Source organism: Sipha flava, unplaced genomic scaffold (genome assembly GCF_003268045.1).
Source record: "Sipha flava isolate LNK unplaced genomic scaffold, YSA_version1 166_pilon_pilon, whole genome shotgun sequence".
NCBI lineage: Eukaryota > Metazoa > Arthropoda > Insecta > Hemiptera > Aphididae > Sipha > Sipha flava.
In genome coordinates, this window is record NW_020271849.1 from 515,779 (window position 1) to 535,449 (window position 19,671).

At 31.3% G+C, this 19,671-nt stretch overlaps 1 protein-coding gene across 1 annotated transcript in view; it reads right to left on the reverse strand.

Annotated features, from left to right (window-relative positions):
* Positions 1-19,671, reverse strand: part of LOC112679677 — a 37,062-nt gene that overhangs the window by 7,887 nt on the left and 9,504 nt on the right. The window contains exons 3-4 of the mRNA XM_025549567.1: positions 1,788-2,039; positions 591-947 (exon numbers count right to left, since the gene is read on the reverse strand). Coding sequence (XP_025405352.1) covers positions 591-947; positions 1,788-2,039 — 609 coding nt within the window. The remainder of the gene's footprint in view (positions 1-590; positions 948-1,787; positions 2,040-19,671) is intronic.

Below are 19,671 nucleotides of genomic sequence, written 5' to 3' on the forward strand. Positions count from 1 at the left end.
ACAATTGTATTGTATAACATTTTTTGATCAATCAATGATTTTCTGATAATGGACTATCGTATCCACGGTTTAAGATATACTTAAATATATATATATATATAGTATATATAAGTATATCTTAAACTGTGATCGTATCAAATCATTTTAAGTTGAATGTCATACGAATACGACTAATAACGTATAAAACGAACTATTACAATACTAGTTCAAGGAATACTTTTATATAATCTATGGTGTAAGGTGTAACGTGCACTAGCGTTTTTGCTGTTTTCTATGGTACCTATCCACTTGCGTAGGCAAGAAAAATGTTTTAATTAAACTGTTCAACAAAATTTACTTACGAGACATTATTTGGTACGATGTGTGAATCGAATAAAACACTTTGAAATTGTATTCCTGTTAACCGCTAGGATATGCATTTTAATAAGTTCATCGGAACAAGCAAAGGGCAATTTTTTTCTCATTGATTTAGGGCGGAAAGGGAAGGTCCGAGATCGTAAAGAATATCGGCTAGTTGAGGGGTGGGGGGAGGGCAATAAAATGATTTCGCACCAGAGCGCATACATTTTAAGCGCACGTGTTCCGTTTACCTTTCGTGTCGTTGGACGGCGGCGCGACGGTGACGAAGCCGCCGTACACGCGGCCGTCCGACATGGCGTTCGCGCACTTCCACCGGCCAACCTCGGACCGTCTCACCGGCTTCGGAAACGACACTCCGCAGTCGTTGGACGACGTGCCGTGGTACGCGTACCTCGCGGTGCCCCTGCCGTACGCCAGCGACAGCGTCTGCGCGTCCCGCGGCAACGTCAGCTTGCAGTACACGGATCGTGGAGACCGGTCGTCGCCGTCCACCACCGCGGTGGCCGCGTTGGCTCCGTCGCGCACGTTGCAGAACACTCGCACCTCGGACGGAGTCTCGTCGCTGCCGATTTCCGTCACAGCGCCCTCTAGACATGACGACGGCTGTGTGTACAGTGGCGGAATGAAAAAAACACAAAGAATTCGCAAAGAAACAAAAAAAAAAAAAAAACAAAACAAAACACAAAAAACAAGCGCGGTTATTACGCGGGACGTGTACGAGCGGGATCGCTGACGTTCTCGAAAGAACTGATGCGCTACAAGTAGGACCGTCGTAAAGTTTAGTGGTGCCTGGAGCAACCCAGGGGGTGGTTATGGGGTTAACCAAAAAAGTGCAACGGATGTTGTGCCCATCAAAATTTTGTGCCTGAGGCAAAATAGCCCCCCCCCCTCTCGACGGCCCTGGCTACAAGTGCCGCAGAACCAGGAACGCTTTACACCGAAATGCCCGAAAGATGAGATCGATCGAACATACCGGTCGCGCAATACAATCTTATCCTACAATCTTACCGAACGTTGTTAAATCGTCGTTGTTAATTTTCCTATTCCACAAACAATAATATCGTCCGTAGGGTACTGCGGCAGTCCCTAATGGTTAAGATCACGGACGGGAAGATGATTGGATGACAAAAAAAAAAAAATGAAAGTCGTTTAATATATACAGCCGCGACGGGACGGCACGCGACAACGATATGTTATGAATAATAACTAATCGAGTAGTACCATTGATTGTACAAGTATCTTACTGCAATAAGAACTATAATTTACAGAACTCCGTTTACCAGATACGAGCTTAGCTCGGTTGGTATACGTATCGGTTACTGTTAATGTGTTCTTAATGAAACAATTTACTTTTCGCTATCGTGTAACTGTAGTTAATTTTTTGGCTGAAATAAGATAGATAAAAAAAATGTTCCTCCGGCGCTCACCTCGGTACGCGTGCAGCCGCACCGTGTACTGCACCTCGGCCGCGGACTCCGTGGTCGCCGACCAGCACGTCCACGTGTCCAGGTGATGCGATCCGACCGACTTGATGTGCACGCGGCACTGGCCCGCGTGCGCGGACGTCTCGCCCGACGGCCCGGACATGCGGCAGTAGAACGCCGTCGGCGGGCCGCACGTCACGTTCACCGCGGCGCCCAGCGGCACGCGGATCGTGCTCGACCCGGGCCGTTGTCTGGCTGCAAAACACAATCGTACACCGCGCATCAGTCACGCGAGAAGTTTTCTCCGGGCGAGCCTCGAAAGACGACGGGCCTATACGCCCCCGCGTGGGTCGTCTCCGTCTGGCAAACGTCAACGTAGCAGATTCCCGCCCAGCAGTTCACCAAACGTAACAACGATGGTTTTGCTATCGGTGTAAACCGACCCATAGTCAAACTTTAACGCATTAACCGCCCCCGTAACACGAACAGTGTAACCGTCGGATTTTTCCCTTGGCCGACGGTCGTGTTGGTATGTGCGGGATAAAAATATCACGGATCGGAAATCGAACGTTATCGCTAAAGATGTCTAAATTAATAATGATAAATATTATATTCGACATGTACGTGTGTGGACGGTCGCAGACCGCCGTTTTAGTTATAAGCAAATAAATACGAGTACAAGTCCCTATTGGTGCCATTTGCGTTTCTTGCGCAACGATCGCCATAACGCATTTAATGGCAATATTATTATTTTTTTTTTTTTTTGTTTTTATACATTGTTTTATTTGTTGTAAGTTCATTTTCCAAAAATCAATTTCATTTTTCTATAAATAAAAGTTTTGAACTGAAATAATGAAGAACACTGAAAATATAGTACAACTCGCCCTTAATCAAGAGCTGGAGCTACATTTCTACCAAATTTCCTTTTTTCACCATTACCTGTTTCCACCAAATGAGATTGAAAATTCAAAAAATAAAAAGTAACACATTATATTGCGTTTCAATAATTAATTTGTTTTATTAAAACAGCATTTTCTTTTGAATTTCAGGTACAATTTTGTGAAAAATATATTATACAATTTAAAAAAATATATCAACTAATTATATAATGTATCATTTTAAATTTGACGATTTTTTAAATAAACTATAATATTTACTGTACTTTATAACTATATAATACTTATTACATTTAAACTACACCATATGTAATTTTTTTAATATATATTTTTACATTTGACCATTTTCTAACCTATATTGAATCAATAATCTAGAAATTATTTTGGTGGAAACATAGTCCAATCTCATTAGTTGGAAACAAGCATTAATGGAAAAGGGGAAAGCACATTTTTGGTGAAAACGAGTATCGGTTATTTTCATAACTTTACGAAAACCAACTTTTAATGTCTAACATAATCCTAACAATTCATTTACATAACCCACTTTGGAAATTATTCTCTTCCATTAAAATTAATACTGAACTCTTCGTTTTAGAAAACATGTATTTAGCACCTTATTTATATGAACAAATTTATCTGGTATTAAACTACAAAAATATAGACGAAAAAATGTATACCAACGCTTCAAAGGGCCAAGAAAGAGTAGGAATGACTTTCATTTGGAAAAACATCGTAAATAAGTTTAAGCTTCCTAATTCATATTCTATTTTTACAGCAGAAGCGTTTGCAATACATCTAATTCATGAGTATAGCATATAAATTAAAATTATCTACTCAGATTCATTCAGTGATTTTATATACAAAACTTATTCAACCCTCCAAGTTATTTATAAAACTTTATATAAGACAAAACTTCATAATTTAAAATAATAATAAAGAAACAAAATTTAGGATTCCAGGGTACAGTAGTATTAAGGAAAATGAAAAGGCAGAGCTATAGATCGTCTATAAAAGCCAAATAAGCAACATTTTTATCTCTCATCACTCAATCAATAATATCAAAAACGATGCCCATTTATTAATTAAAGTCAAATACTATCATAACTGGCAATCAAGTTGGTTTCTATATCATGCTTAACTGCATGATATCAAATAGAATGTTGCGTCACACCCTATGAAAATGCCTAGAATAATAGAGGTACCAATTAATAGACTATTTGTAATTGGCAATACAAAAAATGACACATCCAATATGCCAGACTTGCGGAGTCCTACTGAGTATCAAACACATACTAATAAAATGCCTAAACTACGAGCTCCACGGGAAAAAATCCAATCTTCCTGAACATATTGCCACATCATTTAACAAATCTTAAGAATTTATGAAATTAATGAAACAATCAAATTCATCGTGTCATCAAAATTATTAAGTAATATTTAGACAGGATAATTTCCCAATGGCCGATAATGCCATGGGTTATTTTGAATAATAATAATAAAAAAAAAAAAAATATATAGTACAATTAAAAGTTTTAAATCAAAACATATTTTGCACATGTAATGCCTTTTTTATTTTAATAGTTAGTCGGCCAAACAGTCTTGGTTGCCCCACTAAAAAAATGACTTCACTACGCTTCTGCATGTCGCAGTAATAATATATACAAAATAATATAAATATAAACGAGAGAATGTCATACACGTCACAATGAAAATTAATATACATAAAAAGGAACGATGTAAAATTATCAAACGTCAAAATGACAAATAAAATATAGCAAACAAAAAATAAAAAATTAAACGAGGCGAAATAATGATGACGAACCGACGGGGAAGAAAACTGATCGAACGGTTTGACACCAAGTTCAACGTCGGAATAATTATGATTATATCCTCATATGAGTGAGTCGATCGATACTCACGTCGAATTACTCTGACTGTTGCATCAGTGATCGATTCAATGAACCTTTTATATCCCACTGGATGGGTGGTTGTATTCGGCGGTCTCTTGTGTTCTGTGATGGAAAACATGACACCCCGAAAATACATTGCCGATAAATGCATATTAATTTAGAAATGTAAATAAAATTAAGGTCAATAATAATAATAATAATCTGATAATCGTGTTCTGATCATATCGATTTTAATAATACTAATTTATCGCAAATTATAATACGAATAATAATAAGGGTTTATCACGTAAAGCATAAACAATAATCGAAGAACATAAATAATATTAAATGATACCATAATAATAAGAACGATTATAATATGATTATCATATTTTAATCACATATATTTTACTAATACGCGTTTATCGAAAATTGTAATAAGAATAATTCACGTTTATTATGTGCAGCACAAACAATAACTTTTGAAGAAAAAAAAATTCTTGGAATGAACTCTGCCAGCAAAAATACATAAAATGTCTACAGCGCCAACCGAAAGGTTCTCCTCGTCCGTGGTAATATATGGTAATATATTATAATATAATGTGTGTATAATGTATTGTGTTTCCGCGAAACGTGTCCGAGGATTGATCGTGGGGATTATTCCGGGGAAATAAATATATTGTACGTTTACAGTATAGATAATCTAATCGCAAGGACGGCGCTAGGGTTTGCGAGGCCCTGGACAATACACTATTACGAGGCCCTATATTAAAATTATTAAATCTAAATATAAATATAAATTATATAAATTATTATTTAATCTTTATCATAGGAAGGATTGTTTAAAAAAAAAAATTAATAAGAAGTTTTTTAAAAAACTTTTGTCGATTTAATAATAATAAAAATAATAATATTACGAACACTTGAATATTATATTTGTAAATTGTATTCCAGTATACTTAATACTTGGTCTCTTGGTATTGGATATTACTAAAAACATTTTTTTCTCGATTTTTTTGAAGCGAAAGTTTTTAAAAGATTTTGGTAGTCAATGTTGTTAGATATTTCTTTTTCAATAGATATAAGTGTAAGGTCTAAAAGTTTATCTTGGCTTAATTTATTTCGCAGGTACGTTTTGAAAACTTCTTTTGACACAAGCTGATATAACTGGTATCGTTAACATGATTCTTAAAGCAATAGATATGTTAGGAAATGAATCATTCGTCTGTTTAAAAATACTAAGAGCTTTAAGTTGTATTGTCATCAACCATCATACGAAAAATAAGTAGCTCTGAATAAAAGTTAAGTCCTTCCAAATTATTCAGATCACCATCGAATAATACTAAATGTAAGTCTTTACAATATTTTTTTACCTCATCCATAGTTTTTACTTTACCTATTTGATACAAAAATCCAAAGTTATTCGAATATGATTCTAACTGTTCAAAAAGTTTATTAATAGATTCTATTGATTGATTAACAACAACTAGAAAATAATCAATACCAAAACGATTTTTCTCATTTAAAATTGGTTCATCATTATGTTCATAACTAAACATCTTTTTTTTCTTTCATATACAATAAGGCTTAAAAATAGCCGGGATATCTATTTCTGAAGCTAATTTATTTGCTATATTTTTTGTATTACAAATTTACTTTTAAATGTCTTTATTGGAGTCAAACGCGAGGCTTTGATAATATTCTCAAAAGCGCGAGGCCCTGGACATATTTTCCACTTGCCCTACCCTAGCGCCGTCCCTGCCTAATCGTATCTAATCTTCTTCGTTTTACCACGTTCGAATCAAAGTTAACTGTAGCATCATGAACTCTGACCCATCAAATGCTGTATATGCATTAAGGAACAATATAATTAAAAAAAAAAATAATAAAAAAATAAATAAATAATATTAACAGCACAATAATCAATACAGTTTGCACAGTAAATAATATATTAATATGGTTAGACATTTGTGAATGGTATTTATCATTACAATATGAAACTATACAATCAATTCTTGCGAGTTTTTCGTGCTACTTAGATTTAAAAAATATTCAACCGTTGGCGAAGATGAATTATTATTGCCATTAAATAAACCACCCCCTTGTCAGTCTATTTTGAGTTCGAATTATTAGACTGTTTCGTGAAAAATAATTTTCACCGTCACCCGTGCGTACGAGTTCTTTTATATTATATTTAGCCAAGATCCCACGCGATTGTACACTGTTATTCGTATTAACTATAATGGCATCCACTGAATACAAATGCTACATGAAAAAAAAAAAAAAGCAATGGCATACGTGCATTTTATACCTAGGAATACTAGTTGAATTGCCCGACATCGTCTAAGAGATATTCTACTATTTTACATTGAAGCAATTACTATTTCATTGTAACAAACGCATAATTGTCGCATAATCTAAAGATATTTAGTTTTATTCATTTATATTTTATTCTAAATTAATATACGTATACCGCAATTGGTAACTATTAAAATTAATATAAAAAACAACAATAAATATTTTTCCTAGGTAACCACAAACAGAAAAATGTGTACATCCAGACTAGAGCCCAAAACTGTTTTTACCTTTATAAATATGATTTTCGAAGAACCCTATCTTATTGAACCTGTGTATGGTAATAAATAGGCTTAGGGACTTATAGCATTTGCTTACTTTTTTTTAATTATTGTTAAGTATAGCAGAGTGCGAAATAAATTCTTTTCTCAGTGTCGTGATATCAGATCTAAAATTTGAAAGTGCATATTTTGCTTATAAATATATATAATATTTATATATATAAATATATATATAACATATAATATATATAAATACATATGCTTATTTTGCATATTTTGACAAATTTTTCAAATTTTATTATTTAAAATTAAAAACTATAGATACAAATAACATATTTGAACTGATCGATAAAAAAAAATGTACTAAGAGGTATTTCCAGTAATATGCCATCTGCAAACTACCCCTCATATCTCGTTATAATTTTTATGTAAATATAAATAATACTATAAACCTGTATCGACCGTATAACCCGCTGGATATCAACCGGATATCGATAAAGATAATAGTCGATATAGAATAATAGATTATTTGTTTAGTGTTCAGTTCAGTCGATTATTATCCGTTGTTTTTGCCTCTCGAAAACACACAACGTCTAATCATACTTAAAACGTCGTACGCATATATTTTGTAACATTGTGTAATGCCGAAAGTACAACAGTCTACGAGTAGCCGACTAAAAAGTTTTGTTTCGGAGTTTAAAGATACATTTACATCTGATGAACACGTTTTATTTTGTGTACTACGTGGTCATTTTTTTTTTTTTTTTTTTAATGCATATAAATACATATTATAATGCATATTTTAATGATCTTAGTAGCATGTTTGCATGCATATTTGTGTATTTTTTAGAGCTATAAGTCCCTAAGCCTAGTAATAAGTAAAGCTTGAATTTATATGAAATAAAAATATATAAATTATGCAGATTTATATCATTAAAATGCAAAAAAATACGCATAGTTATATTTTTTAAAAAACTATACAATTTTGAATAAAGCAATGCATAAAAAAGTGTATTAAAAAAAAAATGTAAAATACATTTTTTTATGACATTGAGATCGTATTTAAAAGTGTTACGTAATATTATGTAAAATTATAAAATTCTGAATATATGTGTTTAAAAATATTATTCTATCATATTAAATATAATATTAAGTATATTAAATTATTATTATGTGACAAATACCAGCATGAGGTAATATAAATCAATTTCAAGTTTTTGAAATATTTTTTAATATTTAAATATTTAAAACTAGAACTTCGTCGTATTCCATTACCTCTCCGTTGATTATACTCGTACTATCGATTTCATCAATGTGAAATATGAACGATTTTTCAACAGAACATTTGCAAGTTAATAAAAATTACTTTAGGTGAATTATAGAAGTAAATGCATTTGCATTTATAAATCCGGACCCTAGTAATTAATATATTCCCTTGAAATTTTAAATTAATTAGTTTGGTAGTTTTGGCTATACATTGGTGGTCAGTCACTGAATGAGCGGTATTTAAATCATAAAAATGTATACATACAGTGTGATTTCTTTTAAAAGTAACACTAAATAATTCTGTCTAGTGATGTTGGTATAGACTATTGAAATACATATTTTTTTTTCAATTTTAAAATGTTAATTTTAAATGTTTTAAACTTCTTTATTGTACGCATGTAGAATACAACTTACAATTTTTTAAAGAGCAAATCTTACTTTTAACAACAGATTTGGATAGATTAAATTTTTTTAAATCAACTTGGTGTTTAATAAAACCAAAACTAACTGAATAACGAGTTAACTTTTTGACTAAGATAATTGCATTTTTCAACAATCGTCCTAGAATTGTATGAATTATCATACAATTAAATATACTCTGTTGGGATAATTAAAAAATGTAGTGTATTCAATTCCATCTTTAAATATTGAAAATTTCAAAAATAAAATAAAAAATGCTTGTGCAGAACTGAAAAAAACAGATATTAGCATTCACTCGTACAGATATAAAGCGTCGATTTCAATTATGCATGGAGAATGATAGACTAAATTCTAAACAATTTATTAGATAGTTATTGAAAATTATTTTACCTAAATAAATGATAAAAATGATTAAAAATGATAAAAATTGTGTCAATTTATTTAATAAAGCAGTGTGAGATGCAATGGTCATACAGCAAGCTACGAGGCGCGTAGTTATCAGCTCGAAGGAGGTTTAATGCAAAATACATATGGCAGAATTAATTTTATTGTTTTTCTCTCCTGCCATCGTTCTGGTTGCTTTATACTACTCCTCACCGGACTAACTCCATTACAAACGAAGTCCGCACACGTAATTATTTTCTACTTATAGAAGGAGAGAGGACAGATAATACTCTACTTTACTTACTCTCCCAAGTGAAAAAATATATCGATTAAATCTTCTAAAAGTAATTTTAATTAGAAATTTGAAAAAATAATAAAAAATGTATTTAATATTTTTTAGTAAACTATCTAAAATTTACGTCAAAGGCGTAATCTAAGTTAATTAATTTGTCAAAATTAAATTTAAATGGTTTAATAATATTTGCAAACCTACAAATATAAAAAAAGTATGCGAAATTGTATGATAATTCATAAAATTCAAGTATGATTGTCGAATAACTCAATAATTGAGTATTGGTCATATTATGACGTATTAATTATCAATACGTAATATTATGACCAATGGTAAGTTATTATTAATTTTTAGTCTGTATACGTATATTGTAAACAAAATATACAAACATTACTAGTGAATTTATTCAACGATCAATAAATTATTTATCGGTGTAAAAGGAACGCAACAGATTTAACAAACGTGCAAGATAATATTGTAAAATCCAAGTTGACATGTTTACAACTATAATTTATGATGGTATTATATGTTTTAGGCGACTGTAAATTTATCGATGTTTTATACTTTCCAAACAGTTTTGGATGAAAAGGTAGATTATACGGGACCACCATATAACCTTTTTTGCGATTCCCAATAATATTTGTAATCAGTTTTGAATTTACCATTTGTAAATAATCGAAACTTTCAACCCCTACGATCGGAAAATTTAGATTAACAAGAGTTTAAACAAGTTTTACAAGAATATTGATTTCAATCACGAATATTTAACATTTATGAATTTATTAATACATTTTTAAATGTATAGTATATTAGTTTCTAAGTAGAAAGTTCAACGATTAATATTACATAATCGCAATAATAGTGTAATTTTGTTACATCCATTTATCCATTTATGGTTCTGTTCACATTTGGAATAGTTATGGTTTTTGATCTTCACAAAATAAGTACATAAATGTAAAAATTAATTATTTTTAATTTTGGAACAGAATGATGAGTACAATTTTTTATTTTAAAATTAAATTCATTTTCATTTGCGATAAAAAGTTTTACCTTTAAATTTGAAAACCAAGCAAAGTTCTAAGTATATTTTTGAAAGAAAAAGATATAATTAGTAAGGTATTACTAGTATTATTGGTAATTTATCACAGCATATACCTACTACACTTACTACACAAAAAAATCAATAAGCACGATAAATAATTTACTATACTAGTATACTATTAAAGCGAAATGTATTGCTATCCTTAATTGCGTGTGCATTAATCGTTCAAATGGTCAAAGCAGTGCGGCGATCCATAATGTTATACCCTAGTTAAGTGGATAGGATTTCTTGTGTAAACATATAATATGGACTACATATAGATAGGTATCGTAAATTAATAAAATACCTTTTGCTGAAATTATGTTAATTTATAACCTAGTTTGGATATTCTTATATCGTGTGGGAAACATAGTTACACGTGAGTTCCGACAGATGAATTGATTGAGTTTGCATAAATTATAATATTAGTGTACACAACGTTTTCCGCTGAATTGTAATTTGTACGATGAACATATAGTACGCATGGTTCGCTTTCGATTTATATGATAATAAACATTGATATATTTCATAAGTAAATCGAATGTCTTCGTATTTCCTACGCGTATACATTCGAAGAAGAGAAGAATATTCAACATTTTTGAATAATTGTCTACATTCTATCAATATTATACATTGTACAACTATATTATTACACGCATGCCACACCCGTCTATTAAGTCATCATCATTGTAAATTGTGATTGTTATCACGTCATTATTATAATATATTAATATCGTAGTCACTGGACATGATATTTGTTTTGCTATTTGATTCTTATGAATAAATTGTAGAGCTCATATGGATATTTTAACATTTTTAATTCGATACTCTCATTTGTTTTCACCAAAGCTTATGATTTTTATTATATCATACTAAGTGCATGATGCATTACAGAGAGTTATCGAAATGAACAAATTCTCCAGAGGATATTGCTGTACCATTCCATACAATCGAAAACCCAATACCTCGGCATATTTAAAATAACTGTATACATAATATTGTGTTATTTTAAATTGAGATTCACATTATTATTATTCCGGTTATTCGTACACATGCGTACATAGTTTGCAACGTCGACTGTAGGTAACTCATAATCAGAATGATCATGATGAATACAAATTGCATATTTACGGAAACTCCATTTATATACGCAAGCACGTGCCACTTAATTTATACATAACTAATACATTTGAATACCCAACATTTATGTGCAAATTGTTATTAATAACAATTATATTAAACATGTATGTACGAATAAAATTTTATAGATTTTACATTTTATTGCAGTTTGAAAAAACGATTTTAATATTTTGATATTTGTTCAACATTTATAAATATATTTTTCAAAAGCAATCAACAACATTTTATCTCGGTCATCGTGCGTTATTTCATCAGTCGAGTACTGCTAAAAATTATGTGTTTGACAATTAGCACTTCTTAGTAAAAGCATATACATGACTACACCGAGTATAACATACTTGAATGAATATGCGTTAAATTTAATACTGCTGCAAAATTTATAAATAATACATCATATCATACCAATAAACGTATGCAGTTATAGTTGTGGATTTCAGTTTTCGAGTCGGAAAACAATGTAAATAGAGTATTGTTAACCAAGGGTTAAATATATAATTTTTCGTTATTTAAATTTCAGCGTATTTGAGATAATTATTTTTACCATTTTCGCGTTAAAATTAAAAATTAGGTAGGTACGTGAAATAGTTTTAAAATGAAATCCACCAAAATTCACAAAAAATACTAATTTGCGTTAGTATGACGAAAATTATATTTTCTATACCCGTTTAAAATGTAGATCTACATTGTAATTTATTAAGTATAAGAAATTAAAACAATTCTTGTACTTTAATCATCATATTTTATTGAACATCAGTATTACAATATTTATTGAAACAATGAAAAATTTAATTAATATTCCATTCACTCTTAGTCTCATTACTTGTGTTCAGTACTTGGCAATTATATTATGTAAATAACACCTTTAAACGGAACCGAAAAAGGCAAAAAATATTTGTTTCTAAAATTAAAATAAATATACTTCTATACCTCCGATTTACACCACTGTCTAGGCTTGGCGAATGAGATATACTATGGTGTACAGGATGGTTTCAGCGATATCATTGCTTACATTTTTCTTTTTAATACATTGTTTCGTTGCAAATTATCAGCAATAAATTACAATTACAGCGTTTGATAAATGTTATTACAGTATATTCTTCGCGAATGGTATTTTAATTTAACTCTACTACTAAGTTCCGTAATTTGCAAGTCTCTTGATATTTTGAGATATTAAGTATATATTGATGCATTCTTCAACTTTGTATAAGACTCCGTGAGCTAAAACGAATATTTTATGAAATTTTCTTGAAACAACGCTGTACTACTCGGAAAATGGCAAATATATACAGTTTAAAGTGTTTTTCAGATATTAACCTTCCGTTTGAGAAAACGGTTAGTTGCTTATAACTGCAGTAAAGTGAACATTTTTTAATCAAAAATAATCTTTTACGTATCTGTATCTGTTTATTGCTAAAAATTATTAAAAATGTATTTTATTTTGCAAGACAAATTTGTAACGTATACGCGTAGAATCGGATGTTTTTTATTTTATCGGTTGTCGGTGAAAAACAATTGCAATCTATGTACCTATCACCACTAACGAGATGGTATTCTTGATACTTGAAACAATTATTAGAGATTTTCGTCAAAAACCTCCGTTATAATATATTATTATATGTATATCCTATAATGTCGTAATCATAAAATGAAGGGGAAATGTTTTTTTCTTCAAAAAATGTAGGCAGAAACTTTAGTTAAGAGGGTAATTCATATTTAGTAAGAACTATATTATCTTGTATATACTCGTGTATTACAGGCGCGCAATACAGAATTATTAACGTTTCCATTTTATATTTTATTGATCGTTGTGGATTTAATTTTTCTGGTGATTATATCGCTATTTTTATGTTTACTACGAATTAGATTTTTTTAACCTTATCACGGTACATACATATTTAATATTTTTGTAATTTGTATTCACTAGTATTTTACCATGTTATACTTATCTCGAAAGAGTTTTGTTTTGCAGATAAAATGTCGTCCTTATTCTATAAATGTTTTTTAGACATAATTGATGTTGTTTTCTTATTTGTTTATCGAGAAGCTTATCATTGAATACTTAAATTAAAACTAACTGTTGTATACTCCAAGTCAAGGGGGCACCGATGATAATGAAAAACGCGTTATCCGGCTTAAACATCACAATAGCATCTGTGTAATATGCATTTCAATAATACAATCATAATTTTGATTGCCATTTTTCCAAAAGCCATGACAATCCGAAGAGCGTGGGCGTCTCATTCGTTTTCGACCAGATGATTTGAATTAATTCTCTTTAAACGAAGAAACAAATGCATAAGACTCAAACCGTCAAATTAAAACGCGCATCGATATACTTTTCATTAGTGAAATTGTAATTCCGATTTAGTTCAATTTACAAAACCCATTTCAATTCGAAAAGTATATCGAGATTACTTTTCGACCAAGGTTCTTCATTTGTATCCGCCACAACACAGGTCCTCGTATTGTAAACCGAGTTTATTGTAATCGAATCACCAAATAGCTCCGCCGCTTTATCGGAAACAATTCAAACTGCCAAGCAATTCGGTTGTTTGTTCAACAAGTTCGATACCAGTGGATAGAAAATTAAACTAACCGCACATCATGCCGATAACGCGCGAACAACACGGATTTCGTAAACAAATACTGCTCAGATGTGCGATTCGACTCGTGACACGATCATACGTACACCGTTATCGCGGCCCGCGCCTACACACAGTCCAGCTGCAACTCGGACGACGACAACACCGATCCGACAAACGCTCGCCTACGTTGTAAACCGGCCAGAGGACGGCGACGGTTGCCGGAACCGGTGACAACGTGAGTACCGCACCGGCTGGCACCAACACCGGACAGTTCAGCAACAACATTTCCCGGCACCTTACGTTTTCGATCCGACAGCTGATTCACTACCGTCCGAAGTAACACCAGTCGCGATTTTATTGTCTTTGTATCGTAGCTGACGATGAAATTTTAATCAAAAATCAGTCGTTCAAAATCATATTCAATACTCCGGGCTAAGCTCTTATTTATTTATTCGTATGTTACTATTATTTAAAATATAATGGAAATACTGAGAAATAATGGCTATAGTTCGAAACTATAGTGGCCCCTTGAGTCTTATCTATTAGGTATGGTTATGAATATATTATACCAAGTTAACAACAGTTAACAACAATATTAATAATATTGTTAGAAATATTTAATTCATGCGAGTCTGATATACATAAGAAAGGACACTACAATATAGTACTCTAAAATGTATACATTAATGAAAATTGGTTATCTAATGCTGTGTAAATGATTTCTATTATACTTTGGCAACGGTTCGATACCTATTTTTGGTTCTATTGTATTTTAGATAGTAGATTATTCGACTCTAGATATTTTTGGATGTTAGATTTCATTTTTTTTATACTAATAATATCGCAGAAAATACTATTTAATAAGTTTAGTACAGTTAGTGTATGGCGACAAGCCATGGTAATTCAAACCTTTACCGTCAGTAGGAATACTTTAAATACTTTATTAGTTTAATACGTTGATGATTGGTATTTGTATAATAGTGCTACATTGGAATTACGTTATTAATATATTTTGTAATAACGTGATTGATAAATACTATATTGGTATGGCATTGATGGTGAAATGGTTTTTTTTTCAAAATAATATTGGATATTTCTGTTTTTGTTTCTAAATATTTCATTAAAATTGCCTATAAAATTTTTTTTAAAAACCGTTAAAATCTTATTTCGCACTTATTAAAATTTCCCGTATATTATTTATACTATAAAAAGGTCTGATATCGATTACGTTTTGTATGAGCTCTCATTCACTAATAAGAAAACTAATAAGAAAATTAGATGCATGGTATGGCGACCAGTGACGCATTTAATACATACGCGCCCCGGGGCAAAATAATTTTTCCACCCTTCTTCCTTGCCAAAAAAAAAATATATATATATTTATATAAATAAATTCAAAGTTAAGCAATAAAAAAATTAATTTTATGATACAAATTATAAATCAGTTGTTTTGCGATATTGTATTAGATAATTTTATAGTAATACATATCCTAAAGTTAACCTAATTTATTTTTTTTTTCAGTGAATATTCCTTTCTTAAAAATATATATATAAATATTAAATTTAGAAAACGGAATTTATACTTATTATATGCACAATGATTAACAATACATGATTTTTTATTAGATTAAATATATTATATTTATTATTAATTATATATAATAAAATAATCGATAGCTTATAATTTTTTTCTTGACTTTTGAGAAGAAAAATGTTCAATAATATCATTAAAATTAATAGTTTTCGTTAAATCAGCTTCAATGTTGAGGGTTGTTAATTAATTAGGATGATTTTCTCTCGTTGTTGATCTTAAATAAGTTTTGACCCTTTTTAATGTAGAAAATGATTTTTCCGTTGAACAATTACTTGAAGGTGTACATATATAGTAGCATCCTTAGAGCAATATCAATATTAGGATATACTTCAACTAAACTATTCACTTTTATAAATGCTAACATACATTGAACACTTTTAGGTACGATTTTACTCCTTTTGTAAACTTTTTAAATGTGCTCTAAAGTGAATACCGTGTTCTGTGTACCCGAGTCTTTATAATAAACATTGAACGAAAATATAATATTGAATAATAAATGTAATATACCTATTTTGCTATTTCACTATTACTTATTAGGTGACTAAGTATAATATAATTTTTTTAATTTCTTATTAGATGCTTAACAATATTTTTTAAAATACTAAACGATACCGAAAAAGGTGTGAAAATTAAAAAAATCATAAACACATCAATAATAAAAGTTAAAATATTTTGCCACCCGGGTATTTGCCCCTTTTGTCCCCCCTTAAATGCGCCACTGATGATGACAGCTGTTTTTCGCTACTAGTCCTTAGAAGGGTGACCATTAGAAAATTCAGTAAGGAGGTCATGTTTTGAACATTAAGTGTTTCAACCTATCGACCAATCGACGAAAAAAACTTGCACAGTCTTCTTAGCACATCAAGTGGCTAGAACTGCTGTGGGTCGAATAAAAAATAACTTTATCGTTGCCTTATGGTGTTCCACAGGCAGATTAGAATCTGTACAACTGAATTTTTTTCATGATATAATGGGTTTTATCAATCGGATTATAATGCTATTTATTGCTCTTGCCTTTCGCAATTCACAAAAATCTTGTAATTTTGTTCTAGATTACTAATTACATTAATATACTTGGAAGTTAAACTTGTTATATATTAATAGCATAACGTACTGCCAGTATAAAAACTAATGAAAAACGATATCGTTTAATATTTATGACACTATTAGGTTGATAATACATTTAATTCATATCGATATAAAATAAGAATGTTTAAAGACCATGAGATTTTTGGCGGCAGTTCAAAGGAACAAATATCTATGAAATTTCATTTATGTTTTTATCATTACCACGTGTTTATATTTAAATTCGCTCGTTATTAATACTTGATAGAGGAGCCCAAGGCTGAAAAATTTCGAAAAGTCACACAGTAAGTTTACGGCGTAAGTTTGAAAATAGGATAAACGTACATATATTTAAAATAAATAATTTGTTCGGTAAACGGGGCAGTTAACATCACCGTGAAGTATATCTTCCGTATAGTCGACGATTCTTACGATTGTGTTTAGAACTCGTGTCATGCAGCAGTAACCGTACTCGGACGGGTTCATTTCCAGGGCCAGCCAACATGTAAAAAATCACCCATTCGGACAGCATAAATTAAAAATTTGTAGGGTTTTCCGTTATTGCGGCTCGCTAATTTAATATAGTGATAAAGTTCATAATTAGCGTGCACAGAAAACGCACAAACGTTTGATGAATGACGACAATTTCAATTATTTTCTACTTGGTGGCCGTTAAAATTGGCCGCGCTCGGACGACGACGGTAAAAAAATACACACCAGATTGCGGAGCATTTCAAAATCAGATATACTGACAATTTTTAAACAACAGCCGCGCGATACATGTATCTTGTATACGTTGTATTGTTATTTTTACATTAATCGTGGGTGAGATGATTGTTGGGATTGGGAGATTTTGCGACAAGTAAAAGCAAAACTGTGTAAAATAACGGCGTATAAACATGTAAAAGCGAACTATAATTCTGTATACGTTATTTGCGGAATTATAATAGACACACGCATGAATAAATGAAATTGTGTGTAATGGTATAATGGTACAATGTATATTATAATATATACTACAAAACGTACTCTCGGTGACCGGGGTTAACCCACTGCGGTATAATCGCCGTGCACCTTGTACATTATAATATTGTTTTGCGCTAGATGCGAAATACGATACACGACTGACCGTTGGCTGTGACGTTGCGCAACATATCCACATGGAACACTTGGAATATTTATTACAAAAAAAAAATGTTTATACACATAGTACACGCACGGTACAAGACCGTTGAAACGCATACGATTATCGTAATAATAATAATTTCTAACGCGATAACCGTAAAAATATAAAAACAGCGACTTGTTGATATTTATTTTGGAAACGATGACGAGAGCCGCCGCAGTCGTGTCGTTTTTAATTTGGCACAACCGTGTCGAGATATTTTAAAATCAACGCTCGCGAGCCCCAGTACGTGCGGCCACGGAAACTGTCATAATGGATTAAAAAACAATATATTTCCTAACATTTCGGAAGGTCTATATTGGAAAGGAATTTGATAATGTGGCGTAAGAGCGAACGAAAGGTTTTGGCCGCGGTTCAAACTTATCTACATTTTTTATTACAATAATGTATTAAATATTATATTATAATAAGGACACAGTACATCAAAGCTAAATTAGTTGAAGTATATTTATGGGGTTAATAGAATCAGGTAATAATTATTTTTATTATTACCTATTAATTTACTAACTGGTATTTTGGCGATTACTCCCCCCTCCCTAATGATACCCTTAGTGCTTATTATTGGTACTTTATTATGAAGTATAGGAACATAACAAAATGGTGTCGTCAAGTCCGTATTGCAGTGGCGTGCCGAATATAGATCTAAATGAAGCCCAGGTATCAAGTTAAAAAGGGATGGGTGGTTGTTGGAAAATAATATGTAAATCACATAATTATCGTATACATTTAGGTAGAGAAATATTGATATACGAGTTCTGAATGAGATGAATTTAAATATGGGTGGGTGGGTGGTAAACTAGACTTTGCAATTGGCATTAAAACAATTTTTATCTCGGCACGCCACTGCCGTATTGCAATACGTTTCGAGTGTTCCAACGATATGACAGCATAACGTATTCACAGTCATGTGCGAATTTATGTGTACGTGATAACACGATATTGTATTCAGATGCGATTTTGATTTTCCACGTGGTTAGTGGTGCGCTAATTTACCGAAAGACAGCCGACCGTGGTATAATATTCACTGGCAAACAGTCGAATTTACAATATTATCACACACTATATTAATAAATAAGTTATTAATAGACATTATTCAGAATCGATGCGCGCGTGTGTGTGTACGCATGCTGCAGTAATAAACCAAGTAGGTATAATATCATCATCGTACATCACATAACTTCGTTTCGCATTGCATATTGGATATTTTATTAACTATATATATCCTATACGCGAAACCCTTGCACACACATACACTCATACAAACACACATATACGTGTATATGTATAATCGCGTGAGTGGAGTTATCAAGTTCTATACGTAGGAAATCCAATAAATATGTAAACGTATATACGTTACAGGAGAATATTATAATAAAACAATAAACCTAAGAGCAGGTTTTTAAACTTTTTTCCAGTTCGGGCTCTAAATTTAATAATTTTTTCGCTCGATAAATGTTTATCTTGTAAGTGTACGAACTGAATATAAAACATAAATTTGAATATAAACATAAAG